Source organism: Somniosus microcephalus, chromosome 12, assembly GCF_052327205.1.
Source record: "Somniosus microcephalus isolate GS21.2 chromosome 12, FLI_Smic_1.0, whole genome shotgun sequence".
Lineage (NCBI taxonomy): Eukaryota > Metazoa > Chordata > Chondrichthyes > Squaliformes > Somniosidae > Somniosus > Somniosus microcephalus.
This window is the reverse complement of record NC_140998.1, coordinates 183,796,777-183,820,412: the sequence shown is the minus strand read 5'-3', so window position 1 is coordinate 183,820,412 and position 23,636 is coordinate 183,796,777. Positions and strand designations below refer to the sequence as shown.

The 23,636-nt window shown below is 49.1% G+C and overlaps 1 protein-coding gene across 1 annotated transcript in view; it reads right to left on the bottom strand.

Moving 5' to 3' along the window:
* Positions 1-23,636, bottom strand: part of LOC147109755 (rho guanine nucleotide exchange factor 1-like) — a 77,406-nt gene that overhangs the window by 41,338 nt on the left and 12,432 nt on the right. The window contains exon 4 of the mRNA XM_086003873.1: positions 21,120-21,162. Coding sequence (XP_085859999.1) covers positions 21,120-21,162 — 43 coding nt within the window. The remainder of the gene's footprint in view (positions 1-21,119; positions 21,163-23,636) is intronic.

Sequence of the window (23,636 nt, the reverse complement as noted above, 5' to 3'; positions counted from 1 at the left end):
ACACACACACACTGTACTCTCACACACACACACACTGTACTCACTCACACACACACTGTACTCACACACACACACTGTACTCACACACACACACTGTACTCACTCACACACACACTGTACTCACACACACACATACACTGTACTCACTCACACACACACTGTACTCACACACACACACACACTGTACTCACACACACACACACACACACTGTACTCACACACACACACACTGTACTCACACACACACTGTACTCACACACACACACACACTGTACTCACACACACACGCAGACTGTACTCACACACACACACACACACTGTACTCACTCACACACACACACTGTACTCACTCACACACACACACTGTACTCACTCACACACACCCACACTGTACTCACACACACACGCAGCAATCTCACACAGTCTCACAGTACACACACTGTACTCACAGACAGCAATCTCACACACACACACAGCAATCTCACAAACACAGGAATCTCACACACACACAGCAATCTCACACACACACTGTACTCTCACACACACACACTGTACTCACTCACACACACACACTGTACTCACACACACACTGTACTCACTCACACACACGCACTGTACTCACACACACACTGTACTCACACACACACACTGTACTCACTCACACACACACTGTACTCACACACACACTGTACTCACACACACACTGTACTCACTCACACACACACTGTACTCACACACACACTGTACTCACACACACACTGTACTCACACACACACTGTACTCACACACACACACTGTACTCACTCACACACACTGTACTCACTCACACACTGTACTCACACACACACAGTACTCACTCACACACACACTGTACTCACTCACACACACACTGTACTCACACACACACTGTACTGACACACACACACTGTACTCACACACACACACTGTACTCACACACACACACACTGTACTCACACACACACACACTGTACTCACACACACACACACACACTGTACTCACACACACACACACTGTACTCACACACACACACACACACACTGTACTGACACACACACACTGTACTCTCACACACACACTGTACTCACACACACACACACTGTACTCACACACACACACACTGTACTCACACACACACTGTACTGACACACACACACTGTACTCACACACACACACTGTACTCACACACACACACACTGTACTCACACACACACACACTGTACTCACACACACACACACACTGTACTCACACACACACACACTGTACTCACTCACACACACACTGTACTCACACACACACTGTACTGACACACACACACTGTACTCACACACACACACTGTACTCACACACACACACACTGTACTCACACACACACACACTGTACTCACACACACACACACACACTGTACTCACACACACACACACTGTACTCACTCACACACACACACACACTGTACTGACACACACACACTGTACTCTCACACACACACTGTACTCACTCTCACACACACTGTACTCACACACACACACACTGTACTCACACACACACACAGTACTCACACACACACACACTGTACTCACACACTGTACTCACTCACACACACACTGTACTCACTCACACACACTATACTCACACACACTGTACTCACTCACACACACACACTGTACTCACTCACACTGTGCTCACACACACACACACACACTGTACTCACTCACACACACACTATACTCACACACACTGTACTCACACACACACACTGTACTCACACACACACTGTACTCACACACACACTGTACTCACACACACACTGTACTCACACACACACTGTACTCACACACACACACACTGTACTCACACACACACACACTGTACTCACACACACACACACTGTACTCACACACACACACTGTACTCACTCACACACACTGTACTGACACACACACTGTACTCACACACGCACTGTACTCACACACACACACACTGTACTCACTCACACACACACTGTACTCACACACACACACACACTGTACTCACTCACACTCACACACTGTACTCACTCACACACAGACACTGTACTCACACACACACTACTCACTCACACACACACTGTACTCACACACACACACTGTACTCACACACACACACACTGTACTCACACACACACACACACTGTACTCACACACACACACTGTACTCACACACACACACACTGTACTCACACACACACACTGTACTCACTCACACACACTGTACTCACTCACACACACACTGTACTCACTCACACACACACACTGTACTCACTCACACACTGTACTCACTCACACACTGTACTCACACACACACACACTGTACTCACTCACACACACACTGTACTCAATCACACACACACTGTACTCAATCACACACACACACTGTACTCACTCACACACTGTACTCACTCACACTGTACTCACACACACACACACTGTACTCACTCACACACACTGTACACACACACTGTACTCACACACACACTGTACTCACACACACACACACTGTACTCACACACACACACACACACACACTGTACTCACACACACACACACACTGTACTCACACACACATACACTGTACTCACACACACACTGTACTCACACACACACACTGTACTCACACACACACACTGTACTCACACACACACACACACTGTACTCACACACACACACACTGTACTCACACACTGTACTCACTCACACACACACTGTACACACACACTGTACTCACACACACACTGTACTCACACACACACACATTGTACTCACACACACACACACTGTACTCTCACACACACACACTGTACTCACACACACACACTGTACTCACTCACACACACACACTGTACTCACACACACACACACTGTACTCACTCACACACACACTGTACTCACTCACACACACACTGTACTCACTCACACACACACACTGTACTCACACACACACACACTGTACTCACACACACATACACTGTACTCACACACACACACTGTACTCACTCACACACACACACTGTACTCACTCACACACACACACTGTACTCACACACACTGTACTCACTCACACACACTGTACTCACACACACTGTACTCACTCACACACACACACTGTACTCACACACACACACTGTACTCACTCACACACACACACTACTCACACACACACACTGTACTCACTCACACACACTGTACTCACACACACACACACTGTACTCACACACACACTGTACTCACACACACACACACTGTACTCACTCACACACACACACTGTACTCACTCACACACTGTACTCACTCACACACTGCACTCACACACACACACACACACACACTGTACTCACTCACACACTGTACTCACTCACAGACACACTGTACTCACACACACTGTACTCACACACACACACACTGTACTCACACACACACACTGTACTCACTCACACACACTGTACTCACTCACACACTGTACTCACACACACACACTGTACTCACTCACACACACTGTACTCACACACACACACTGTACTCACTCACACACACACACTGTACTCACACACACACACACTGTACTCACTCACACACACACTGTACTCACACACACTGTACTCACTCACACACTGTACTCACTCACACACACACACTGTACTCACACACACACACTGTACTCACACACACACTGTACTCTCACACACACTGTACTCACACACACTGTACTCTCACACACACACACACTGTACTCACTCACACACACTACTCACACACACACACTGTACTCACTCACACACACTGTACTCACACACACACACACAGTACTCACACACACACTGTACTCACACACACACACTGTACTCACACACACTGTACTCACTCACACACTCACACTGTACTCACTCACACACACACTGTACTCACTCACAGACACACTGTACTCACACACACTGTACTCACACACACACACACTGTACTCACACACACACACACTGTACTCACTCACACACACTGTACTCACTCACACACACACACACTGTACTCACACACACACTGTACTCACACACACACACTGTTCACACACACACTGTACTCACACACACACACACTGTACTCACACACACACACACTGTACTCACACACACACACACTGTACTCACACACACACACACACACACATACACACTGTACTCACTCACACACACACTGTACTCACACACACACTGTACTCACACACACACACACTGTACTCACACACACACACACACACACACACACACACACTGTACTCACACACACACACTGTACTCACACACACACACACATTGTACTCACACACACACACACTGTACTCTCACACACACACACTGTACTCACACACACACACTGTACTCACACACACACACTGTACTCACACACACACACTGTACTCACACACACACACACTGTACTCACTCACACACACACTGTACTCACACACACACACACTGTACTCACTCACACACACACACTGTACTCACACACACATACACTGTACTCACACACACACACACACTGTACTCACACACACATACACTGTACTCACACACACACACACACACACACACTGTACTCACACACACACACTGTACTCACACACACTGTACTCACTCACACACACTGTACTCACACACACACTGTACTCACACACACTGTACTCACTCACACACACACTGTACTCACTCACACACACTGTACTCACTCACACACACACTACTCACTCACACACACACACTGTACTCACACACACACACTGTACTCACTCACACACACACTGTACTCACTCACACACTGTACTCACACACACACTGTACTCACACACACACACACTGTACTCACACACACACTGTACTCACACACACACACTGTACTGACACACACACACACTGTACTCACACACACTGTACTCACACACACACACACTGTACTCACTCACACAGACACACTGTACTCACACACACACACACTGTACTCACACACACACACACTGTACTCACACACACACACATTGTACTCACACACACACAGTACTCACACACACTGTACTCTCACACACACACACTGTACTCACACACACACACACTGTACTCACTCACACACACACTGTACTCACACACACACACACTGTACTCACACACACACACTGTACTCACACACACACACTGTACTCACACACACACACTGTACTCACACACACACTCTGTACTCACACACACACACTGTACTCACTCACACACACACACTGTACTCACACACACACACACACTGTACTCACACACACATACACTGTACTCACACACACATACACTGTACTCACTCACACACACACACACACACACACACTGTACTCACACACACACACTGTACTCACTCACACACACTGTACTCACTCACACACACTGTACTCACTCACACACACACTGTACTCACACACACACTGTACTCACACACACACACACTGTACTCACACACACACTGTACTCACACACACACACACTGTACTCACACACACACACACTGTACTCACACACACACACACACTGTACTCACTCACACACACACACTGCACACACACACACACTGTACTCACACACACACACACACTGTACTCACACACACACACACACTGTACTCACTCACACACACACTGTACTCACTCACACACACTGTACTCACTCACACACACACTGTACTCACACACACACACTGTACTCACACACACACTGTACTCACACACACACACTGTACTCACTCACACACACACTGTACTCACACACATAAACTGTACTCACTCACACACACACACACACTGTACTCACACACACACACACACACACACACTGTACTCACTCACACACACTGTACTCACACACACACTGTACTCACACACACACACACTGTACTCACACACACACTGTACTCACACACACACACTGTACTCACTCACACATACACTGTACACACACACACACTGTACTCACACACACACACACATTGTACTCACACACACACACACTGTACTCTCACACACACACACACTGTACTCACACACACACACTGTACTCACACACACACACTGTACTCACACACACACACTGTACTCACACACACACACACTGTACTCACTCACACACACACTGTACTCACACACACACACACTGTACTCACTCACACACACACTGTACTCACACACACATACACTGTACTCACACACACACACACACTGTACTCACACACACATACACTGTACTCACACACACACACACACACACTGTACTCACACACACACACACACTGTACTCACACACACACACTGTACTCACACACACTGTACTCACTCACACACACTGTACTCACACACACTGTACTCACTCACACACACACTGTACTCACTCACACACACTGTACTCACTCACACACACACTACTCACTCACACACACACACTGTACTCACACACACACACACTGTACTCACTCAACAACACACTGTACTCACACACACTGTACTCACACACACACTGTACTCACACACACACACACTGTACTCACACACACACTGTACTCACACACACACACTGTACTGACACACACACACTGTACTCACACACACTGTACTCACACACACACACACTGTACTCACTCACACAGACACACTGTACTCACACACACACACACTGTACTCACACACACACACACTGTACTCACACACACACACACTGTACTCACACACACACACATTGTACTCACACACACACAGTACTCACACACACTGTACTCTCACACACACACTGTACTCACACACACACACACTGTACTCACTCACACACACACTGTACTCACACACACACACACTGTACTCACACACACACACACTGTACTCACACACACACACTGTACTCACACACACACTCTGTACTCACACACACACACTGTACTCACTCACACACACACACTGTACTCACACACACACACACACTGTACTCACACACACATACACTGTACTCACACACACATACACTGTACTCACTCACACACACACACACACAGTACTCACACACACACACTGTACTCACTCACACACACTGTACTCACTCACACACACTGTACTCACTCACACACACTGTACTCACTCACACACACACTGTACTCACACACACTGTACTCACACACACACACACTGTACTCACACACACACACTGTACTCACACACACACACACTGTACTCACACACACACACACACTGTACTCACTCACACACACACACTGTACTCACTCACACACTGTACTCACACACACACACACTGTACTCACACACACACACACACACTGTACTCACTCACACACACACACACTGTACTCACTCACACACACACTGTACTCACTCACACACACTGTACTCACACACACACTGTACTCACACACACACACTGTACTCACACACACACACTGTACTCACTCACACACACACTGTACTCACACACACATAAACTGTACTCACTCACACACACACACACACTGTACTCACACACACACACACACTGTACTCTCACACACACACACACTGTACTCACACACACACACACACTGTACTCACACACACACACGCAGACTGTACTCACACACACACACACACACACACACTGTACTCACTCACACACACACACTGTACTCACTCACACACACACACTGTACTCACTCACACACACCCACACTGTACTCACACACACACGCAGCAATCTCACACAGTCTCACAGTACACACACTGTTCTCACAGACAGCAATCTCACACACACACACAGCAATCTCACACAAACACAGGAATCTCACACACACACAGCAATCTCACACACACACTGTACTCACTCACACACACACTGTACTCACACACACACTGTACTCACTCACACACACACACTGTACTCACACACACACTGTACTCACACACACACACACTGTACTCACTCACACACACACTGTACTCACTCACACACTGTACTCACACACACACTGTACTCACTCACACTGTACTCACACACACACACTGTACTCACTCACACACACACTGTACTCACTCACACACACACTGTACTCACACACACACACACTGTACTGACACACACACACTGTACTCACACACACACACACTGTACTCACACACACACACACTGTACTCACACACACACACACTGTACTCACACACACACACACTGTACTCACACACACACACTGTACTCACACACACACACACTGTACTCACTCACACACACACACACACTGTACTCACACACACACACACACTGTACTCACACACACACAGTGTACTCACACACACACACACTGTACTCACACACACACTGTACTCACACACACACACACACTGTACTCACACACACACACACACTGTACTCACACACACACAGTACTCACTCACACACACTGTACTCACACACTGTACTCACACACACACACTGTACTCACACACACATTGTACTCACACACACACACTGTACTCTCACACACACACACTGTACTCACACACACACACACTGTACTCACACACACAGTACTCTCACACACACACTGTACTCACACACACACACACTGTACTCACTCACACACACACACTGTACTCTCACACACACACACTGTACTCACTCACACTCACACACTGTACTCACACACACACACACTGTACTCACACACACACACACTGTACTCACACACACACACACACACTGTACTCACACACACACACTGTACTCACTCACACACACTGTACTCACTCACACACACACTGTACTCACACACACTGTACTCACACACACACACACACTGTACTCACACACACACACTGTACTCACTCACACACACACTGTACTCACACACATAAACTGTACTCACTCACACACACACACACACACTGTACTCACACACACACACTGTACTCTCACACACACACACACTGTACTCACACACACACACACTGTACTCACACACACACGCAGACTGTACTCACACACACACACACACTGTACTCACTCACACACACACACTGTACTCACTCACACACACACACTGTACTCACTCACACACACCCACACTGTACTCACACACACACGCAGCAATCTCACACAGTCTCACAGTACACACACTGTACTCACAGACAGCAATCTCACACACACACACAGCAATCTCACACAAACACAGGAATCTCACACACACAGCAATCTCACACACACACTGTACTCACTCACACACACACTGTACTCACACACACACACTGTACTCACACACACACACACTGTACTCACACACACACACTGTACTCACACACACTGTACTCACACACACACACTGTACTCACTCACACACACACTGTACTCACTCACACACACACTGTACTCACACACACACTGTACTCACACACACACTGTACTCACACACACACTGTACTCACACACACACTGTACTCACTCACACACACACTGTACTCACTCACACACACTGTACTCACTCACACACACTGTACTCACACACACACACACTGTACTGACACACACACACTGTACTCACACACACACACACACTGTACTCACACACACACACACTGTACTCACACACACACACACTGTACTCACACACACACACTGTACTCACACACACACACACTGTACTCTCACACACACACTGTACTCACTCACACACACACACACACTGTACTCACACACACACACACTGTACTCACACACACACACTGTACTCACACACACACACACACACACTGTACTCACACACACACACACACTGTACTCACACTCACACAGTACTCACTCACACACACTGTACTCACACACTGTACTCACACACACACACACACTGTACTCACACACACACACTGTACTCACACACACACACACTGTACTCACACACACACACACTGTACTCACACACACACTGTACTCACACACACACACAGTACTCACACACACACACACACTGTACTCACTCACACACACTGTACTCACACACACACTGTACTCACACACACACACTGTACTCACACACACACTGTACTCACACACACTGTACTCACACACACACTGTACTCACACACACACACATACTGTACTCACACACACACACACTGTACTCACACACACACACACTGTACTCACACACACACACACTGTACTCACACACACACAGCAATCTCACACACACACACAGCAATCTCACACAAACACAGGAATCTCACACACACAGCAATCTCACACACACACAGCAATCTCACACACACACTGTACTCACTCACACACACTGTACTCACTCACACACACACTGTACTCACTCTCACACACACTGTACTCACACACACACTGTACTCACTCACACACACACAGTCCTCACACACACACACACTGTACTCACACACACTGTACTCACTCACACACACACACTGTACTCACTCACACACACACTGTACTCACACACACTGTACTCACTCACACACACACACTGTACTCACACACACACACACTGTACTCACACACACACACTGTACTCACACACACACACACTGTACTCACTCACACACACTGTACTGACACACACACACTGTACACACTGTACTCACTGACACACACACACTGTACTCACTCACACACACACTGTACTCACACACACACACACACTGTACTCACTCACACACACACAGTACTCACACACACACACACTGTACTCACACACACTGTACTCACTCACACACACACACTGTACTCACTCACACACACACTGTACTCACACACACTGTACTCACTCACACACACACACACTGTACTCACTCACACTGTACTCACACACACACTGTACTCACACACACACACACTGTACTCTCACACACACACACACTGTACTCACTCACACACACACACTGTACTGACACACACACACACTGTACTGACACACACACACACTGTACTCACTCACACACTGTACTCACACACACACACACTGTACTCTCACACACTGTACTCACACACACACACTGAACTCACACACACACACACACTGTACTCACACACACACACACACTGTACTCACTCACACACACACACTGTACTCACTCACACACACACACTGTACTCACACACACTACTCACACACTGTACTCACACACACACACTGTACTCACACCCACACACACTGTACTCACTCACACACACACACTGTACTCACACACACACACGCTGTACTCACACACACACACACTGCACTCACTCACACACACACACTGTACTCACACACACACACTGTACTCACTCACACACACACACTGCACTCACACACACACACTGTACTCACTCACACACACACACTGTACTCACTCACACACACACACAGTACTCACACACACACACACTGTACTCACTCACACACACACACTGTACTCACACACACACACACTGTACTCACTCACACACACACTACTCACTCACACACTGTACTCACTCACACACACTGTACTCACACACACACACACTGTACTCACTCACACACACACTGTACTCACACACACACTGTACTCACACACACACACTGTACTCACTCACACACACACTGTACTCACCCACACACACACTGTACTCACTCACACACACACACTGTACTCACTCACACTGTACTCACACACACACACTGTACTCACTCACACACACTGTACTCACTCACACACACACTGTACTCACCCAAACACACACTGTAATCACTCACACACACACACTGTACTCACTCACACACTGTACTCACTCACACACACACTGTACTCACACACACACACACTGTACTCACACACACACACTGTACTCACACACACACACTGTACTCACACACACACACTGTACTCACACACACACACTGTACTCACACACACACACACTGTACTCACACACACTGTACTCACACACACACTGTACTCACACACACACTGTACTCACACACACACTGTACTCACACACACACTGTACTAACACACACACACACTGTACTCACTCACACACACACTGTACTCACTCACACACACACTGTACTCACACACACACACACTGTACTCACACACACACACACACACTGTACTCACACACACACACACACACTGTACTCACACACACACACTGTACTCACTCACACACACTGTACTCACACACACTGTACTCACACACACACTACTCACACACACACGCTGTACTCACACACACACACACTGTACTCACACACACACACTGTACTCACACACACACTGTACTCACACACACACTGTACTCACACACACTGTACTCACACACACACACACACTGTACTCACTCACACACACACTGTACTCACTCACACACACACTGTACTCACTCACACACACACTGTACTCACTCACACACACACTGTACTCACTCACACACACACTGTACTCACACACACACACACTGTACTCACACACACACACACTGTACTCACTCACACACTGTACTCACACACACTGTACTCACACACACACTACTCACACACACACGCACACACACTGTACTCACACACACTCACACTGTACTCACTCACACACACACTGTACTCACACACACTGTACTCACACACACACACTGTACTCACACACACACACTGTACTCACTCACACACACACACTGTACTCACACACACACTGTACTCACACACACACTGTACTCAGACACACACACACTGTACTCACTCACACACACACTACTCACTCACACACACACACTGTACTCACTCACACACACACTGTACTCACTCACACACACACACTGTACTCACACACACACACACTGTACTCACTCACACACACACTACTCACTCACACACACACACTGTACTCACTCACACACACACACTGTACTCACACACACACACTACTCACACTGTACTCACTCACACACACACACTGTACTCACACACACACACACTGTACTCACACACACACACACTACTCACACACACACACTGTACTCACACACACACACTGTACTCACTCACACACACTGTACTCACTCACACACACACTGTACTCACACACACACACACTGTACTCACACACACACACTACTCACACTGTACTCACTCACACACACACACTGTACTCACACACACACACACTGTACTCACTCACACACACACACTACTCACACACACACACTGTACTCACACACACACACTGTACTCACTCACACACACTGTACTCACTCACACACACACTGTACTCACACACACTGTACTCACACACACACTGTACTCACTCACACACATTGTACTCACACACACACACACTGTACTCACTCACACACACTACTCACACACATACTGTACTCACTCACACACACACTGTACTCACACACACACACACACTGTACTCACTCACACACACACTGTACTCACTCACACACACACTGTACTCACTCACACACACTGTACTCACTCACACACACTGTACTCACTCACACACACTGTACTCACACACACACTGTACTCACTCACACACACACTGTACTCACACACACACTGTACTCACACACACACACACTGTACTCACACACACACTGTACTCACACACACACACTGTACTCACACACACACACTGTACTCACACACACACACACACTGTACTCACACACACACACTGTACTCACACACTGTACTCACACACACACACACTGTACTCACACACACACACACTGTACTCACTCACACACTGTACTCACACACACACACACTGTACTCACACACACACTGTACTCACACACACACACTGTACTCACACACACACACTGTACTCACACACACACACTGTACTCACACACACACACTGTACTCACTCACACACACACACTGTACTCTCACACACACACTGTACTCACACACTGTACTCACACACACACTGTACTCACACACACACTGTACTCACACACACACTGTACTCACACACTGTACTCACACACACACACACTGTACTCACTCACACACACTGTACTCTCACACACACTGTACTCACTCACACACACACTGTACTCACACACACACTGTACTCACACACACACTGTACTCACACACACACACACTGTACTCACACACACACACTGTACTCACTCACACACACACACTGTACTCACACACACACACACCGTACTCACACACACACACACCGTACTCACACACACACACTGTACTCACACACACACACTGTACTCACTCACACACACACACACTGTACTCACACACACACACTGTACTCACTCACACACACACACTGTACTCACACACACACACTGTACTCACACACACACTGTACTCACACACACACACACTGTACTCACACACTGTACTCACACACACACACTGTACTCACACACACTGTACTCACACACACACACACTGTACTCACACACACACACTGTACTCACACACACTGTACTCACTCACACTGTACTCACTCACACACACACTGTACTCACACACACACACTGTACTCACTCACACACACTGTACTCACACACACACTGTACTCACACACACACACACACACACAGTACTCTCACACACACACACTGTACTCACACACACACACACTGTACTCACTCACACACACACTGTACTCACTCACACACACACTACTCACTCACACACACACACTGTACTCACTCACACACACTGTACACACACTGTACACACTGTACTCACACACACACTGTACTCACTCACACACACACTGTACTCACTCACACACACTGTACTCACACACACACTGTACTCACACACACACTGTACTCACTCACTCACACACTACACACACACACTGTACTCACTCACACACACTGGACTCACACACACACACACACTGTACTCACACACACACACACACTGTATTCACTCACACACACTGTACTCACACACACACACTGTACTCACACACACACACACACTGTACTCACTCACACACACTGTACTCACACACACACTACTCACACACACACACTGTACTCACTCACTCACACACACTGTACTCACACACACACTGTACTCACTCACACACACACTGTACTCACACACTGTACTCACTCACACACACACTGTACTCACTCACACACACACACACACACACACACACACACTGTACTCACACACACACACTGTACTCACTCACACACACACTGTACTCACTCACACACACTGTACTCACACACACACTGTACTCACACACACACACTGTACTCACACACACACACTGTACTCACACACAGCAATCTCACACACACTGTACTCACACACACAGCAATCTCACACACACACTGTACTGACACACACACACAGCAATCTCACACCCACAGTGTAATGAAATGTGTTTGTTCTTGCCTGCATTCGTTCTTGCCTGTATACTTATTGCACTAATGTATATTACCCTCCCCCACACGGTGTATAGTTTCACTTCCTCTTTCCTGACTAACCTGGAAGATTCCAGGTCTTGGCTCTTGGCTCCGCCCCTGACTTCTCTTACATAAAGATCCCAGGATCTGTATGCCTCATTCCTGTGAACCAGTCAGTGTGTTGAGATGTTAGCTCTGATCTTAGTGATTAAAAGCCAACTTGTTGAAGTCTATAACTTCTAGTTTTGTGGTTATTGAAGGCATATCAATTTTAATCACTAAAGAATACTAGGATGGATTGACTCCTAAAACCAGAGCGTCTGGACTTGGATCCACATTCTGCTGAAGCATCAAATCAATTTGGACACTGGCTCAAATGCTTCGAACTCTTCGCGAGGGCCTCATCCGCTAGCGAGGTAGATAAACTGAGTCTACTGACTACTCGCGTTAATCATCAGATTTATTCGTTCATCCGGGACGCCACCTCTTACACGGAGGCCATCACTATCCTGAAGGCCCAATACCAGAGACCAGTAAACGAAGTGTACGCCAGACATCTGCTGGCTACACGCAGGCAGCGACCAGAGGAATCAATGGACGATTTCTTACAGGGCCTAAAGGACTTGGTCCGGGACTGTAACTGCAAGGCCGTACGGCCAACATGTACTCTGACGAATTGGTCCGCGATTCCTTCATCACGGGCCTCAAATCGAATTATATCCGGCAGAGACTGCTGGAGAAGGAGGTCCTGGACTTAAAAAAGGCAGTGGCCACTGCGCGATCGCTGGACATGGCCCAGAAAAACTCTGACTCTTATTCTTCCGGCCAAGCGGCCCTCACCGCCTCGTGCGCGCCGAGCGGGCCGCCATCCTGGAATCAGCCATCTTCCCCATCCAGGTCTCAGACCAGCTCTACGCCACCGGAGTCCCCACACAGAAGTTCACCCAGGAGTCCTACTGCAGCGGCAATGTCTCGAGGCCCGAAATGCTACTTCTGCGGCCAGGCCAAGCACCCCAGACAACGATGCCCAGCAAAAGACGCTACATGCTTCAAATGTAAGAAAAAGGGGCATTTTAGCAAAGTCTGCAGGGGGAATCCGATTTCCAACTCCGTCACCGCCTCGTGCGTGCCGTGCGGGCCGCCATCTTGGGATCCGCCATCTTTTCCCGACTCAACGGCCGCCCAGGGCCCAACAGTGGCTTCGATCACGGTGGATCAATCCAGGCCACACCCGTTGACAAAATCCATGATGGACATACAGGTAAACGGGAATTTAACTAAATGTTTAATTGACTGTGGGAGTACCGAGAGTTTAATCCACCCTAGCCTGGTACGGCAGCACTCATTAACAGTAACCCCTACACGGAGCAGAATTGCTATGGCTGCTAAGCCCCACACTTCGGACATTTTGGGCTACTGTGTGGTAACACTGACTGTAAAAGGCACGGACTACAAGGATTTTAAACTCCTCGTGATGCCAGAACTCTGTGTTAATGTAATCTTGGGCCTGGACTTCCAGTGCCACCACGAAAGTGTCACGCTAGCATATGGCGGGTCCCAGCCGCCACTCACAGTCTGTGGCCTATCAACCTTAAAAATCAGCCCGCCCTCTTTATTCGCTAATCTCGCTCCGAACTGTAGGCCCATAGCGACCAAAAGTAGACGGTACAGTCTGGAAGACAGACACTTTATCAAGGCGGAAGTGGACAGGCTCCTGCGGGAAGGCATTATTGAATGCAGTACCAGTCCGTGGCGTGCCCAAGTAGTCATAGTTAAAAATAGCGAAAAGAAACGGATGGTAATTGACTACAGCCAGACTGTTAATATTTATACCCAGCTGGACGCCTACCCTTTACCCCGCATATCAGAAATGGTCAACCAGATCGCGCAATACCGAGTCTTCTCGACTATCGACCTCAAATCCGCGTATCACCAGCTCCCCATTAGAACGGAGGACCGCCCATACACCGCCTTTGAGGCGAACGGACGCCTCTACCATTTTCTCAGAGTGCCCTTCGAGGTAACAAATGGGGTCTCGGTCTTCCAACGTGAGATGGACCGCATGGTTGACGAGAATAAACTACAAGCTACCTACCCCTATCTGGACAATGTCACTATCTGCGGGCACAACCAGCAAGACCACGATCTAAATCTTGCGAGATTTTTAAAAACTGCCCTAAAGCTGAATCTAACCTACAACGAAGACAAATGTGTCTTCAACACAACCCGTCTCTGTATCCTCGGCTGTGTGGTGGAAGATGGGGTAATTGGACCAGACCCTGACCGATTACGCCCCCTAAAGGAACTGCCCCTGCCACACAATCCCAAAGCTTTAAAAAGGTGCCTGGGATTTTTTTCGTATTATGCCCAATGGGTGCCCAATTACTCTGATAAGGCCCGACCCCTCATTAAATCGACGTCCTTCCCACTATCAGCTGAAGCTCGGGAGGCTTTCACCAGTATCAAACAGGACATTGAAAGGGCTGCACTGTGTGCAGTGGACGAAAGCATTCCCTTTCAAGTCGAAAGCGATGCGTCAGACTTTGCTTTAGCTGCGACCCTCAATCAGGCTGGGAGACCTGTGGCCTTCTTCTCCCGAACCCTTCAGGGACCTGAAATCAGGCACTCTTCTGTCGAGAAGGAGGCACAGGCTATAGTGGAGGCAGTGCAGCACTGGAGACACTACCTAGCTGGCAAACGTTTCACCCTGCTCACCGACCAGCGGTCGGTGGCTTTCATGTTTAATAACAAACAAAGGGGGAAAATCAAGAATGACAAAATACTCAGGTGGAGGATCGAACTATCCACGTTCGACTATGATATTATGTACAGGCCGGGAGCCCTTAATGAACCCCCAGACGCCCTATCGCGGGGAATGTGTGCCAGCATTCATACGGACAAATTACAGGGTCTCCACAACGACGTCTGTCACCCAGGGGTCACCCGACTATACCATTTTATAAAGTCCCGCAATCTGCCCCACTCCATCGAAGAGGTCAGGGCAATGGCCAGAGCCTGCCGCATCTGTGCGGAATGCAAGCCTCGTTTCTACAGGCCTGACCGTGCACACCTTATCAAAGCCACACGGCCATTCGAGCGCCTAAGTCTGGACTTCAAGGGACCCCTTCCCTCTGCCGACCGTAACGTATACTTCCTCAATATCATCGATGAATATTCCCGCTTCCCCTTCGCCATTCCCTGCCCAGACGTGACCAGTGCCATGGTCATCAAGTGTCTCGGTAATCTATTCTGCATGTTTGGCATGCCGAACTACATACACAGCGATAGGGGGACGTCATTTATGAGTGACGAACTGCACCAGTTCTTGCTCTCAAAGGGGATAGCCACTAGCAGAACCACTAGCTACAACCCCCGGGGTAATGGGCAAGTGGAAAGGGAGAATGCTACCGTTTGGAAGGCTGTCACGTTAGCCTTAAAGTCAAAAGGCCTTCCGACCTCCCGCTGGCAGGAAGTCCTCCCAGACGTGCTCCACTCCATAAGGTCTCTGTTATGTACAGCCACTAACGCTAACCCTCACGAAAAGATGTTCGTTTTCCCCCGGAAATCGACCTCGGGCATATCTCTACCCGCGTGGCTGACGTCCCCGGGGACAGTACTATTGCGGAAGCACGTGAGAGGCCATAAAACGGACCCCCTTGTGGAAAAGGTACAGCTCCTCCATGCAAACCCTCAGTACGCCTATATCGAATACTCTGACGGGCGAGAGGACACTGTTCCCATAAAAGACCTCGCTCCCTCGGGGAGCGGAGAGAACGATGAGAGACTACCCGAGGAAGACCTACACCAAAAAGAGACAGGACGCCCAGAGGTATCAATACCCAACTTTAACCTGGAGGACACTGCAGATAACCTGGAAGACACTGCGGAGACCCGGACAGCGGAGGAACCAGAATCCACTCCCCTAGAGGCACCCCAACCGGCTTTGCGCCGATCACTGAGAACTGCAAAACCTCCCGACAGACTCACTTATACCAACTTTTAAGAAACATCACCCCGATGGACTAAATCTAAAGAAGGGGTGAATGTAATGAAATCTGTTTGTTCTTGCCTGTATTTGTTCTTGCCTGTATACTTTTTGCACTCATGTATATTACCCTCCCCCACACGGTGTATAGTTTCACTTCCTCTTTCCTGACTAACCTGGAAGATTCCAGGTCTTGGCTCTTGGCTCCGCCCCTGACTTCTCTTACATAAAGATCCCAGGATCTGTATGCCTCATTCCTGTGAACCAGTCAGTGTGTTGAGATGTTAGCTCTGATCTTAGTGATTAAAAGCCAACTTGTTGAAGTCTATAACTTCTAGTTTTGTGGTTATTGAAGGCACATCACACAGCAATCTCACACACACGCACTGTAGTGACACACACACAGCAATCTCACACACACACACACTGTAGTGACACACACCGCTCTCTCACACACACGCACTGTAGTGACACACACACAGCAATCTCACACACACACACACTGTACTCACACACACCGCTCTCTCACACACACGCACTGTAGTGACACACACACAGCAATCTCACACACACACACACTGTACTCACACACACCGCTCTCTCACACACACGCACTGTAGTGACACACACACAGCAATCTCACACACACACTGTAGTGACACACACAGCAATCTCACACACACGCACTGTAGTGACACACACACACACAGCAATCTCACACACACACCGCTCTCACACACACACGCACTGTAGTGACACACACACACAGCAATCTCTCACACACGCACTGTACTGACACACACACAGCAATCACACACACAGCAATCTCACACACACACTGTACTGAAACACACACAGCAATCTCACACACACGCACTGTAGTGACACACACACACAGAGCAATCTCACACACACACACTGTACTGACACACACACAGCAATCTCACACACACGCACTGTAGTGACACACACACAGCAATCTCTCACACACGCACTGTAGTGACACACACACAGCAATCTCACACACACACACTGTACTGACACACACACAGCAATCTCACACACACGCACTGTAGTGACACACACACAGCAATCTCACACACACGCACTGTAGTGACACACACACACAGCAATCTCACACACACGCACTGTAGTGACACACACACACAGCAATCTCACACACACACTGTACTCACACACACACAGCAATCTCACACACACGCACTGTACTCACACACACAGCAATCTCACACACACACACAGCAATCTCACACACACCGCACTCACACACACACACTGTACTCACACACACACACTGTACTCACACACACCGCACTCACACACACACACTGTACTCACACACACCGCACTCACACACACACACTGTACTCACACACACACTGTACTCACACACACCGCACTCACACACACACACATAGTACTCACACACATACAGCAATCTCACAAACACTGTACTCACACACACACACTGTACTCACACACACACACGGCACACTCACTCCCCCGCCCCCCGCATACACATGCTCTCCCTCCACGTGCACCGATGTCCATTCTTACGGCCCACTCAGATTGTACTTTTGCGTCGAGCGCACTTACCCAACTCAAAAGCAATTTCATGCGGTACCGACACCCTGAGGATCTGAAAGAAATCAGAGGAACACATGGCGTCACTGTCTGTGCCTCAAATATTAATCCATTCTTTCCATTTAAAGATGCAGCTACACACAGGTCAGATACAGAGTAAAGCTCCCTCTACACTGTCCCATCAAACACTCCCAGGGCAGGTACAGCACGGGTTAGATACAGAGTAAAGCTCCCTCTAAACTGTCCCATCAAACACTCCCAGGGCAGGTACAGCACAGGTTTGATACAGAGTAAAGCTCCCTCTACACTGTCCCATCAAACACTCCCAGGGCAGGTACAGCTCGGGTTAGATACAGAGTAAAGCTCCCTCTACACTGTCCCATCAAACACTCCCAGGGCAGGTACAGCTCGGGTTAGATACAGAGTAAAGCTCGCTCTACACTGTCCCATCAAACACTCCCAGGGCAGGTACAGCACGGGGGTAGATACAGAGTAAAGCTCCCTCTACACTGTCCCATCAAACACTCCCAGGGCAGGTACAGCATGGGTTAGATACAGAGTAAAGCTCCCTCTACACTGTCCCATCAAACACTCCCAGAGCAGGTACAGCACGGGTTAGATACAGAGTAAAGCTCCCTCTACACTGTCCCATCAAACACTCCCAGGGCAGGTAAAGCACTGCTTAGATACAGAGTGTGGTAAACCACTGTTATACCTGTCTGTGTCTGTATGTGTATTCCACTAGGTACAGGTCTGGACATGCCTCGGCTGACTCCTCCCACTATTCCAGGTATATAAGTGACTACCTCCCAGTCCCTTAGTATTCTGGACGGGTCGACCACTCGAGACTAGACCTTCATTCTTCAGTTAATAAAAGCCTGGTTGTTACTCGCTTAACCTCAGTCTTTTGAGTAATTGATGGCGCATCAATTTTATTAACTAATTTTTTTTTATAATGGAGAAGATCCTCACACCAGCATGCCTGGACCTGGACAGTCGGGAAGCGGACGCTTCCACCAAGTTTGCTCACTGGCTCACGTGCTTCGAGGCATTCCTGACTGCCTCCACTGCGGTCGCAACGGATGCGGACAAACTGTCTGTCCTGATCTCCAAGGTGAACCACCGAGTGTACTCAGTCATCCGGGACGCGACCTCGTACACAGCCGCCCTCCAGCTCCTCAAGACCCAGTACACGCGCCCTGTGAACGAAGTTTACGCCAGGCACCTCCTGGGGAGTCGCAAGCAACAACCTGGGGAATCGACTGAGGAATACCTCCAAGCACTGTCCGTGCTTGGCCGGGCCTGTGGGTGTAAGGCGGTAACGCCCACTAAGTACACGGAGGAACTGATCCGGGATGCCTTCGTAGCGGGCCACAGGTCCAACTACACCCGACAGCGACTGCTGGAGCAGAGTGACCTCACCCTCGACAAAGCCTCCGAAATCGCACTAACGCTGGACGCAGCCTACCGGGGCATGGATGCCTACTCCTCTGCACCGTGGACGCCGCGGGGAACGACAACCTGGGACACGGTAGGACAGCCCCATAGCACCGTGCCACCCCAGCCACAGCCCAACAACGGCCCAACCACCGCAGCAGTGTCCCAAAGCCAGACAGCAGTATCCCAAGGCCAGAAATTCTACTTCTGTGGCCAGGCCAAACACCCCAGAGCGCGCTGCCTGGCGAAGAATGCGACCTGCTCGGGCTGCGGGAAAAAGGGACACTACGCTAGCGCCTGCAAGGCCAAAGCCACCCCGAACGCCAGCAGCGCCGCGTGAGCCGCCATCTTGGGCCCCCAACAGCGCCGCGTGTGGGCAGTGCGGGCCGCCATCTTGGGCCTCCCCAGCCATGTGCGAACCACCGCAGCAGCAGCCATCTTGGACGACTCCAGCCACATGGGAATCATGGACGCCGCCATCTTGGACACCAGCCGGGACGCAGCAGGCCGCCAACCCCCCCCCCATCTGATACCCGCAGTGACACACCGACCCCTACGCTGGCCTCTGTTACGCTGGACCAAACGAGACCGCACCAACTAGCTCAGTCCAAAATGGACGTTAAGGTAAATGGCCATGCAATAAACTGCCTTTTTGACTCCGGGAGCACAGAGAGCTTCATCCACCCCGACACGGTGCGGCGTTGCTCTCTCCCAGTCCTGCCTGCGCACCAGCGGATTTCTATGGCCGCCGAGTCCCAGTCAGCAGACATTGGCGGCTACTGCGTGGTGACACTAGTAGTAGACGGGACTGTGTTCAATAATTTTAAACTGCTGGTCCTGCCCCAACTTTGCGCTGCCGTTCTACTGGGGTTGGATTTCCAGTGCCACCTCAAAAGCGTTACGATGGCGTACGATGGCCCCCTCCCCCCACTCACAGTCCGCAGCCAGCAGCCTCCAAATTGCCCGCCGCGCACCAGATGCAACCTCTCCACACTCAGAGTCCCACCCCCCCCACTGTTTGCTAACCTCACCCCCTACTGTAAGCCCATCGCCACAAAGAGCAGGCGATACAGTGCCGGGGACAGGGTTTTC